Source organism: Rhagoletis pomonella, unplaced genomic scaffold (genome assembly GCF_013731165.1).
Source record: "Rhagoletis pomonella isolate Grant_MI unplaced genomic scaffold, Rhpom_1.0 Rhpom_scaffold_00011, whole genome shotgun sequence".
Classification (NCBI taxonomy): Eukaryota; Metazoa; Arthropoda; class Insecta; order Diptera; family Tephritidae; genus Rhagoletis; species Rhagoletis pomonella.
In genome coordinates, this window is record NW_023458565.1 from 5,207,862 (window position 1) to 5,219,863 (window position 12,002).

At 35.1% G+C, this 12,002-nt stretch overlaps 3 protein-coding genes across 3 annotated transcripts; 1 reads left to right on the plus strand and 2 right to left on the minus strand.

Annotated features, from left to right (window-relative positions):
• Positions 1-2,666: 2,666 nt before the first annotated feature.
• On the minus strand, positions 2,667-5,237 carry LOC118747311 (regulation of nuclear pre-mRNA domain-containing protein 1B-like). Its single transcript, XM_036481338.1, has 4 exons — positions 4,966-5,237; positions 4,252-4,904; positions 4,055-4,198; positions 2,667-3,056 (listed from the first exon to the last, which is right to left on the minus strand). Exons 1-4 carry the CDS (start codon positions 5,114-5,116, stop codon positions 2,907-2,909), a joined length of 1,098 nt encoding a protein of 365 aa, XP_036337231.1. The 5' UTR covers positions 5,117-5,237; the 3' UTR covers positions 2,667-2,906.
• Positions 5,238-7,490: 2,253 nt separating this feature from the next.
• On the plus strand, positions 7,491-7,894 carry LOC118747313 (transmembrane protein 258). The gene has a single exon (XM_036481340.1). It carries the CDS (start codon positions 7,496-7,498, stop codon positions 7,733-7,735), a length of 240 nt encoding a protein of 79 aa, XP_036337233.1. The 5' UTR covers positions 7,491-7,495; the 3' UTR covers positions 7,736-7,894.
• A 109-nt stretch (positions 7,895-8,003) lies between these two features.
• On the minus strand, positions 8,004-10,494 carry LOC118747312 (tumor susceptibility gene 101 protein-like). The gene is made up of 9 exons (XM_036481339.1): positions 10,304-10,494; positions 10,141-10,225; positions 9,957-10,022; positions 9,718-9,881; positions 9,184-9,292; positions 8,905-9,122; positions 8,622-8,834; positions 8,430-8,563; positions 8,004-8,367 (listed from the first exon to the last, which is right to left on the minus strand). The coding sequence occupies exons 1-9, from the start codon at positions 10,349-10,351 to the stop codon at positions 8,181-8,183; spliced, it is 1,224 nt and encodes a 407-aa protein (XP_036337232.1). The 5' UTR covers positions 10,352-10,494; the 3' UTR covers positions 8,004-8,180.
• Positions 10,495-12,002: the final 1,508 nt, after the last annotated feature.

The following is a 12,002-nucleotide window of genomic DNA, read 5'->3' on the forward strand; positions in this document are numbered from 1 at the left end:
CATTCGTTGAGAAATGGAATGGTCAGGCTAATTCTTCAATGCATTAAGCCACGATTAGAGAGTTGAATGTATCCTCAAAGGCTACAATGTAAAGTATTTTGAGATTCTCATGTCAAAAAATTTATATCAAACTATTTGCACATTAATAAAAATACAGTTTTTTCGAAATTTGTATGTACATACATATATTAGGGTGGTCCAAAAATGCACGTGAAGAAGTTAAGTTGGAAAGTCCTCATAACACCGTACTACTTACCTTCACTAGTTCAAGTGGCCGTCGAGGAAGTAAAAGGCTAAAGAGTCATTTGTTCTGCTGAGGCTGTGAGAGTAGGCTTTCACCAAAGTCGCCTAAGTACTAAAGTTGGGACGGCATGCCAACAAATCGGAGTGCTTAGTACGATAGCTCTATCATAGAAATGAAGATACTTGTGTGTGGTTAACTGTATTATTTGCGAGTCAAGTGTTTCAAAAGCATTGGGCTTGTTTCGACGCCGTTTGTCACTCCATACCACTGGGAGATATTAAGCCCTCTTCTTTTCATTAGTAACTCATACGGTGGATGGCAAATTATCTGAGTGGTTGGAAATTCTTAGTAACACTTTGATATCAAACATCAAGACCCAGAAGGTTTAAACGGATAGTTCCACAGTGTAGTGCTCTAACCGCCTAAGCAACTTTGATCGAGTTGGAAAATGCCAAGTGAAGCCAAGTCCTTCTACACTTGGTCTTTCCAACGCAACTTCGAACGACAGGTCGTCTATCCCGATCATTAGCAGTTTACCCGTCTTCTTGGTATTTATTCCCTCATTTTAAGCTATTATGAGGTTTAGTAGCTTCTGCGTAGTAACGACGTACATATCGCTAATTTACCTAAATAGTGTCATTATCCAAAAAATTAAAATATTGAGTTAAGCAAGCAGAAATTACCGCTACCTTTTCTCGTTTTTAATTTCTCAAGTTTGCCATTTTGAGTTATGACACTATTGAAGTAAATGAGCGATATGTATTTATTTGTGCCGCTCAATTGAACTAGCCTATGTCGGGATAGGCCCCTTTCCCTTCAAAAAAAATGTTCATTGGCTTTCCAAACAATATTTTAAAGTTTAACTAGCCATACATATAGTCCAAGATGCCCTTTCATTGTAAGCCTAATAAAAATAAAAACATTTCCAAGGGGAACTGATTATTTTTTAATGCAAAGTCGAACCTTTTAAAGCCGATTAAGCTACTTTAATTGAACGACACAGTATGTACTTGAATATGTAAGAAACGCCCTCTCACCTAGCATACAAAAAAAAAGTAAGTGCGCCTTGGCCACACTGGAGAAGTGAAACTTATGTACATACATATCTTTTTTGTTTCATAGCCAATATATGTACATTCATACATCTGCTTCTGCTTAAGGTTATATTTTTTGTCTTTTTTCTATCTAGATCCCCACCTCTACCCCTGTTCGTTCTAGTTACATTTATATTATCCTGTTTTCTTTTATCTTTATTTTTATAGTTATACTCTATCGATAACAAAATCGAATGTAACATCCAATGAAATATCGATAACAAAACCGATAAAAATATAGATAACAAATCGATGAAAACCTCGATAAAAATTTCGATGATAAAATCGATAATAATATTGGTAGCAAACTCTATTAGAAACTCGATAAAAATATCCATAACAAAATCGATAAAAATATCGTTTACAAAATCGATAAAAATATTCACAACAAAATTGATACCAAAATCAATAAACATTGATACCAAAATCGATAAACATCGATAACAAAATCGATAAAGATCAATAACAAAATCGATAAAAATATATAAAAATATCCATAAAAATCGATAAAAATGTCGATAACAAAATCGATAAAAATGTCCATAACAAAGTCGATAAATATCGATAACAAAATCGATAAATATCGATCAACGAAAATTGATAAATACCGATAACAAAATCGATTAATATCGATAACAAAATCGATAAACATCGACTACAAAATCGATAAATATCGGTAACAAAATCGATATTACATCGAAAAGTTCCGAAAATATCGATAGCAAAATTGATAACAATATCGATAAAAATTTCGATAAAAATCTCGATAACAAAATCGATAAAAATATCGATTATTTTATCGGTAAGTCCAGAGAATCCCGGAAAGCTCTAAAATCACCAAATAATTCCCAAACTGAGTCTCTGTGTCTCCCCTATATCCTTTCCTCTTTAATTACCTTTATTTTAATCTTTCTTCCGCTATCTTCATCTTTACTTTTATCGGTATCCTCATCCTCATCTTTGTCTTTACTTTTATGTTTATAATTTTCTTTATCTACATATTCCCCTTCACCCTTGCCCTTATATACATAAGTGTTTAAATTTACCTTGGTCTTCATTTTTACCTTTATCATTACGGATCTTTGTCTTTGTTTTTATTTTTACCTTTGCCTTGCCTTTAACTTTACTTTCATTCTTTTATTGGTCTTTTTCTAAGTGTTATTCTTTAACCTTTTATTGACAATTTTTTTTTTTAATTAATATCATACGCATACACACAAAAATCACTTGTTTCAGCCCCAACCATTTCCATTGCACCATTTCCGTGTGCAATATCCGCTGAATTTACCGCTAAAGAAGTTTCACTTCAAAATAATAAGCTCTTAATATGTATTAAAATGAAAAATTTGTTATCACTGCATCCGTGTCAAGCCAAATTCAAGCAAGATTTATTTAAGAATTTCATTTTTCATATTTGAATAATTGAAACTTTGCAGTAATCTTTTGTCAATTCTGGTATAATTTTAGTTTTTGGTGTATGTATACATAATTTAAGTGATTTTCGCGTGGTTATCATTTGAATAATTAAATTTGAATAACATTCAATGCAAACAATTCAATTATATTTATTAATGTATGTTAAAGAGATCACCGGCTGAAGGTAATGGTGCTAAACCACCAGTTACATCCGGCAACTGGGTTAAGTCTGGCAAATTCGAAAGATGATCACGTATTTCCTTTTGAACAGCAACCATTCGATTCAATTTTTGCTTGTATTCCTGTAATAAATTGTAAAATTGAATATATATATATATAAATTACATAATAAAGAAAATTAAGTGCTTCACTCTTCCACAATCGGTTAATTACTTTATTTATAAAACAATATGTAAACAAAAACTCTAATGCTGGATTTACACTAGGCATTTAATGGCAAAATTGGCAAATGACAAAGTTGGGCATTAAAAAATAATCGTGTCATTACGTTAAAAAAATAGTCATTAAGTTCATTTCTACATTAAGGTACATTATTTATGTGGCTTGTTCCACATGACATACATTTTTTGTCATTGCAATCCCTAGTGGAAATCCGGCATAGCACGTATGTATACCGGTTATTGGTAAAATTTCATCATTTTTAATTAGTCCCAATTAAAAAATAAAGAATTATTAAATCAATCACGCTTGCGGCATCACTATTTAACTATAGTTTTAAATATTCAAATGCCGACAGTTGTATTCTAATCGTAATAAGAAACCACCCATTCATAATGACCTGCATTCGGGTGTACGATACCAGAATCGCCACCATTTATTGCTTGCCAAGAGCTGCTGCTCAGCAGATTTCCTTCAATGCTGCGGATAATTTTTTATGCTATCACAATAGCTGTAACAAATCCGGCCTTCACTTTAAGGAAGAGCAAATCAAACTCCCAATATAAATTTTAACTTATTTCTGAAGTATTTCATAGTTGAGCAGCTGCAACAGAGCATCAAGAAAGCAACAAGGTTTTCAATATTGCGGTAATTATTACGTAGCTCGAGCATATCCTAGGCACATGCGTACAGCTAAGAACATGAGTTAAATTTTAAACTAAATTTTGCCGAAGCTTAAAAATATGTACTAGAAACCTAACAACTAAAAGACTAATCGATTAACCAAGTATGCCATTCATTCCCGCAACTCTTACATAACATGCAACGTGGCTCTTAATGTATCCACTGATTTACAATCTAGACAAACTTTAGAGAATTAAAATAACAAGTGTTTACTCACATCTAAACGTTTTTCAGCTTGGACCAAAAGCTCTTTCTGCTCTGCTTGAAAATCTCTCAACATAGAAGCCAGCTTTGTACGTTCCTCCATTTCAGCGGCTAGCCGGGCATTGTACTCATTAAGTAACTGCACAGCTTCATTAACCTGCATAAGGAAATTGCTAGATAAAGTTTTGAACAAAAATGTAATATTCTTGCCTGTTTAGCCAGTGCTTTAGCTGCATCTTTGTCCTCCAACTTGCTAAGGCAACCGATTTCAGATATTTCTGGCGGCAAATTCGCGATTCGTTCGCGAACCACAGCATCGCTTGAAGCGGAATTTTCAATATTTGCTAAAGCCTTGATCAACTCTTCGGGCTCTGGTGGATCACCCAATGGTAAGTATGGACTTAAGTGCCCAGCATCGCCATTTTGACCAGCACTAGGCTTCTCTTCCACAACTCCTTGCGGACGTGACCGTTTCACTTTCGACGGTTTGCCTTCTTCATGCTTACGTTTCTCACGTTTTTCAGACTTTTCTTTACTTCCACCACCTTGACTACCGTTTGTATTGGGCTCACTGGAGGTGCCACTGCTACTAGCATCTGCCCTATCCTTTATTTCCTTATTCAATCGGCCACGATACTCATTAATTTGTTTAGAATCATAAACGCCACGTTCTTCCCAAATATTCAAGATACGACCGAGACTTCCAAACAGTTTTTCGGATGTACAAGATTCGCCAATGTGGGTAAATACTTTGGGCAATATATGAGAAAATTCCTTGCCATATTCTGGACCTTTCTTCTTGCTATTTTGTATAACATCGTTAGCCAAATACATAAATGTAAGTTTTTTGCCCTCCGAAACGGCTACAAAATACATATGTGCAAATAAATAAAATTACAAAGTTATCAATCGTCCAAATCTTACCACTTTGTAGTTCCTTGAACCATGTTTTCACAATTGACGCGTGGTGTTTGCGATGATGAATTAACCACAGAGACAGCGTTTGAATACTTTGCTGGCTTGAGTTTAATTCCCCCAGCTTTTTAAGTAATGCTGAATCGGAAAATGCAGACATTTTACCCGAGACTTGTCGCGTTAATTACAATTATTTACAAAACCGTCAAAAATTCGATGATATATGTACGCAGGCGATTAAAAAACAACAAAGCCGTCTCTTGTTTTTCGATTGACAGCTGTCAGTTTTTTGTCAGTAGATTTTGCGGTTATGGACCAAAAAGGCAATACCGGAATCGGTTACGGACCAATTAATTTCCTTCATATTGACGATTTAAGCAAGTTCTTCAATATTACTGCACAATATTTTTGCTACGTCCTTTTAAATTTTTAACCACTTAAGCCCAGCCAGCAAAATATCCGGAAACGAATCCGAAAATGGAAACAATTTCGTATAAATACCTGATGTTTCATTTGTTTTCCGATTCCGTTTTCGGACGTTTTACAGATCAATTCTCCCACTAAAGTGTTCACCCGAAACGTATGTGCAGAAAACTATCGAAAATGGTTGTAAAACGGATGCGCTTTCTGCTGTTTTCCTGAAATTTGTTTGATTTAATTTTTCGTTGGAAACGATTACATTGTGAACTTCACAGAAACTTTTTCACAGTTAGGGCGTGTGTGAATCGGTAACAAAGTTCTATGGGGAAAGCTGTGCAAGAAACCGCACGTGTAGATCGCAAAAGGTACGAAGCATGCTTTTTCTCGCATACCGAGCGGTATGCGAGCTCTCGCTTGCTTTCAACTGTCATTTTTGCTGTTTGACAGCTATGTTCTCATTTCGCAGAATTCTTCAGAGTAGCAACATCGTTCATTTTGGAGGCAAATAAAAATTTAGAGGCAGCCATTTTTCATTTCAAAATAGAATACATCTCCTTATGCAGATGTTCTAATTTTCTCAAACTTTTAAGAGCCTGCAAGGCATGAACCTTCTTGTTTGGCGACATTTTACAAATGAAATGCTGTCAAATGCCCAGTCAACCAAACTCTATCTCGCTTGCGACAGAAAAAAGCAGAACGCAAGCGAGATTTTTAAGCATGTGAAGACGGCCGGTAATCTAGGTCATAAGCCATCTGTGTACAAATTTTCATGCAAATCCATTCAGTCGTTCCCGCATATTATACCATGTTCTGACCGACAACGAAAACACCTTGAAAACGAGTTTTGGGATTGTGGGCTGAAGGCTGTTCACACCGACTGTTGGTGTTTTCGTTGACATTTCTTTCATCCTTTGTTTACAGATTTGCTATACAAAAACAAAACCAAAATACTTTTCCTTCAATTCTTTTCTTTAACAACCTTTTACTTCCATGCTTACTTTATTTTGGCCAGCTAATCCGAAATGACGTATTAAAAATGATAAAATATGACTTCCACTTCGATAAATAATCGAAAAAACGGTTGCAGACACCGATTGGAATGAGTGGAACGTGAGTTTTCAAGTGGTTTTCAGTGAAAACAAGTTTTCGTTTGACAGATTTTACATGGACGAAAACTCAAGTTTTAGGTCGAAAACCAGTTTCAGCAACGAAAACATGTTTTCGATGCCAGTCTGAACATTATATAAGAGAACGTTAAAAACTTTAATTTTTCCATGATAAAAAACCGTATCTGACTGTGTGACGGGGTGATTTATAAACGAGCTTTAATTGAGAACGAGCTTTACTTGAGAAACGTACTTTTGGTATTACTTTTTGTATACAAAATTTCAATAGCTTTTTAAACCCGATTTATACTCCTTTCGATAACCACGCAAAAATCGATTTATGTGCCACATATTTAGAAAATAAAGGTGTACGCAAGAATGATAGAATTATGATTATTTTCTGGATCGTGAGGTGTAGGATTGTCAGTGGCAAAAATACATCGATGTTTTTCTTTGATTCGATGCATCGGAGTGTACATCGATATTTTTCGATGCATCGAAGGGCATACATCGATGCATCGATTTGCATAGGATTTTTCAGATAATGTTTCCCAACAAAATATGTTATTAGCAAAATTGTAGAAAATTTTAAATAAATTACTGCAACTGAGCTAATTATATTTCTAACGGAACTTCTTGCAGCCATTTAAATTTTTTGGCCATTCACTTCTTTTTTTTGAACAATTGGAAAACTGGAATGACGGTTCAATGTACCGTAGATGTCAGATTTCAAAAAACATCGATACACCGATGCATCGATACATCGTCTATTTATTCATCGAGTGGAAAATTTTCGATGCATCGAAGCAAAACATCGATATTTTCGATGCATCGATGTTTTTCCGACATACCTATAAAGGTGCCGGGCCACGTATTTGTCAAGTTTCCTACACGAAGTTGACATTCCATATCCCTGCGAAAAGTGAAGTGTTTTATAAACAAGTAATTGAGGATTAGCACTGAAACAATGTAATCTTAATATATATTATAACAAAAATCTCATTCCAGATAAAATGGAGACTATGCAACGATATGTTTCACCCGTGAATCCTGCTGTATTTCCGCATTTGGCCACGGTGTTGTTGACAATAGGCACCTTCTTCACAGCCTGGTTCTTCGTGTTTGTAGTGTCACGCCCAAGGAGCTCAAAAGAAAGTACATTGTTCAAGGAACTTTCCATAAGCCTGTGCGCTTCGATTTTTCTCGGATTCGGGGTAGTTTTTCTCATGTTATCAGTTGGAATATACATATAAGTTTGGAATGTAAGATTTGTCGCCGTGGCCGCTCAGTAAAGATATCCCGATTGAAATACATTCTGTACAATTATTTTCAAGCAAACGTAGTTTTACTATGTATTTTATTATTTTACATTTTGTTGGAAAAACGGTAAATAAAATTAATTAAACACTAGATGCAAGTAAGTGCAAAAACTTTAGAGATATCAACATCAGCAGTTATGTATAGAGTTTTTGACTTTTTTAAATGTTTCTCCCGACACTGAATTGCTTACTCATCTTCGTGTTTATTTGAATGATGCAACTTTTGTATATTTATATCTGATAATATTCATTGATTAGCTTGTCCAATAACTAATTCCAATACACATATTTAATTCTCATTTTTATACGATTCCACGTTTAAGGGCTTCAACAAGTTAGTCTTCCGTATAAGATTTTGTTCTGTACGACTTTAAGCTATTTAACCAGCCAGTCCAGCTTTTTGTCTGCACTTCTGCATAATAGCGCGTAGCATAAATTGCTTACGAGATAATTGGCGTACATGCTTCAAAAAGGTTTCCAAGTCAATGACACCACTTCGTAAGGCCTCACCCAAATAGTAAATTGCGTCCTCAAGCGCCGATTCTTCAGCGTATGCATTCAGTAGTCTGTAGTGGAAGCAAAATCAAATTTTTTTAATTTGGCTACGTTTATACATTTGTGTACATACTGTCTGTATAGAGGCGCTGTTGTGGTGACAGCGTCATCTGGATCAATACCATCCGACTTCTCCAAGGCCTCTAAACTCTTCTCAAGCTCTTGCCCCTTATCACGTAATATATTAATATTCTTTTGCAGCTCGACCTGAATTAAAAATTACTTACTAATCTCAAAGCGATCACTATTTTATATGTGGTCTTACTTCCTCTCTATTAAGACGCGCAATAACATTATCAATTTTCGAGCTACCTTCTACCAATTCCTGCTTGGTACGGTTAAGTGTTTCAATTTCAGCTTGATATTGATTTACTTTCTCTTGTAGACGGCGACGTAATTTGTCTTCGACTGCGCTAATTAGCGAGGCCTTAATATGTTCCTCAGTAATGGTACCAGTTGAACCTGGCGTTGAAGAATTCTAAGATATAAATAAACAATTTAATTCGGTTAAGTTGAATACAAGTATGAACAATGTAGTTCAGATTTACATAGCCAGAATTGTAGCCAGGAACTTGCGGAAAGCTCATATACGGTGGATACCCGCCGGCACTTGCACCGGGGTTGGCAGCAGCTGGATTTCCCCCAGCTGGGTACGGCGGGTATGGTCCAAAGTTATTTCCTGGTTGATATGGCGGAAAATTTGCGCTTCCGCCAGCACCAGCGGTGGGATAAGGAGGATAGCCAGCACCACCTGGGGAAGGAAATGCTAAAAAAAACAATTTGAATCACATTTTAAATTTTATTAAATGCAATTATAATATGATTACCTGGATGTGGGTAGGGAGTCGTTTGATCTTTCGGTTTAGAAAATACTGGTGGATGATCACCAAAAGTTAATATCATTACTTGTATGAGGGAAAGTAAATCCGATGTGTGCTGAAAAATACATTTTTGTAAAAATATTTAAAGCGAGTTTCTAATAGCGTTTTATATTTTTGATTGAATAAATTCAAGACAACTACACGTAATCTACAAGCGTTTTAAATTATTGCCAAATCTCAATTGTTGAAAGTAAAATACAGACCCAACAATCATTTGTGCTTTTAAAAGTAACTCAAAGTAACCTGGCGATAAGTACCTATTAAGTGTTAAATAACGTTATTAATATTATGTTTATTTTATAAGTCTTTAGAGCGAATATTTATAAATCACCATGTGTATGTTTATTTTAGAATACTTTTAAAGAACCTAATTTAAGTTGATTATGGTTGTTGGGACTTAATAGAGATACAAATGTATTTGGCCCTTCTAATTGGGTAATTACTCGCCGTACAGAAGCTATTGGAATAATTTTCACTTACCGGTTGCCAGTCGTGCAAGTAGGGCAAGTAGATTTTTCCATTGTGATCCACGTACATTGATACCTTAATTTGCATTGTTGGTGTTGGCCTCACAAAGCACATAGGAGCGTTTTGAGGATGTGTGTCCATTAACCATATAATTATGGGAATGTAGTAAGTGTTATCTATGAGAATCCCAATGTATGTTATCATAATATACACGGTACTTTAGAAACTATTAGAAAATTTTGAGAACTTACTTTTGTAGACAACCGGTATAGTTCCAGCCAAATTAAAGAGATCCTTTGAACTTCCATCGTTAAAAACTAATTAAAAATGTATAACGAGAAAGCAGGAAAAGTGCATATAAAAGCTTAATCAGTATGTATATGTACTAGAAAACTAGTGCAATGTTAAGGCAACACCCATTCCTACTCAACTTACCAAATTTCTGCAAATTGTAAGACAATGACCGATAATTGGTAACTACGTCAATGACATCTTTTTTTGTGACGCTTATGTTTTTGTACTACGAAAAATTAATTATTTGTTTAGTTTCTACTGCTACAGGTTGAAAATAAGAGCAAATATTCTGGGAATAACCCACCCTGGATAATAGCTTGGAAATCTGCGCCTCCTCCGCAGCAGGCATCATTTTGTATTTGTGTTGAATTATTTAAACTTTTCTTCCAATTATATTCGTAATTTATTTGTAATAAATTTATTAAAATAACAATTAAAATTAAACACTTGATATAATTCCGCACTAAAAGTTTTTCTTTTGTTCGTCTTTTGACGTTTAATGACTACATCCAGATATGACACATCCTTAGCATGGTGTTGCCACACTGCGCTTTTTACGCTGTCAATCAAAAAAATATTGCTCAAAAGAAAAAACAAACGGTGGGATGTGGACCGGAAGTGTTTGGGTTTCGAAAATTCAGCTATGTCACAGAATTGATTCATTTCATTTGGTGCCGAGAAATTCTATCGGATTTAGATTTTTCGAACATAAATAATTATTGAATCATGAACAAAACCGATATTCGAATCAGCTCTTTTCACATTAGACCTGTTTCTTTTTACGATAGTTTGTAAAAAAAATTAAAGTTTGTACCAATTACCGATCTCGAGGGGAAATTACACGTTTTTACTGCATAAAATAGACAATTTCAATAAAACTTCAGTAAACTTAAATTTTTTGTAGCTATGAGACTTCGTACATTTTATTTTATATTTGTCGACTTACCTGCACATGCCTAGATTTATTGCGAGTTTTTTGTTTTCCTGCAAGCAAACAAACCTCACCGCAATCATCAGTCTCTTTTATTTGTAAACTAGAAAAAAGTGGATGAAGTGCGGACTTGTGTCGGCTTACCGATTCCATTTTCGGGTATATTGACGATCCGTTTTCCCACTTAAGTTTGCGGCAGAAATTTATGTACAGACAACTGTCAAAATTATTTGTGAAACGGATACTTTTCCGGCTGTTTTCTTTTTTTGAAGTTTGTCTGATTGATTTTTTCGTTCAATACGCTTTCCTTCTGCACTTTACACACTTTTTCATGGTTAAAAAAAAAAAAAAAAAATTAGGAAGCGCCTGACGGAATACGAACCCAGCCCCTTCTGGAAGCGAACAAATAGCAGCACACTCCTCTGCACGCTCAGCCACTGCCGACTATGCATGCATGCTTTCAAATGTTTAGCTTGAGCAAATAAAATACAATTGTTGCTCTCAAATGACATCATCTTTTTCGAACATTTCGAACGTTTTCCGGATACGAAAATGAATGATAACTGTAGTCGTTTTCTATACGTTTCCGGATATGGAAAATTGTACTAGACTGCACTGTCGGCAAAATTTACGTTTCTTTGCTGGCTGGAGTTGTTGCAACAGCGTAAAAGTTGTCCAGATTTTCTGTTCTATGCTCCGTTAATTAAGTTTTTAATTTCTAAAGAATACTCTAGAACTGCTCTCAGACGGCCTAGAGACCTCTTCCATGGCTCAAATTTAAAAAAAATATAGATCTTGAATAGCACTACAAGGTACTTTGTGTTCGAGTGATATACAATTTTGACAAGGTCGCACACGTGCAAGCAGGTCATAATAAAATGCAATAAATAATTTTTTTATACCCGAGCGCACTTGTGCACAGAGGTATATTAATTTTGTTCACATAACGGTTGTTTGTAACAGCCAAAACGAATCGAGATAGATATAGACAAATGTATACATAAATGATCAGGATGAAAAAGAAATCGATTAAGCCATGTCTGTCTGTCCGTCCGTCTGTCCGTGTACACGA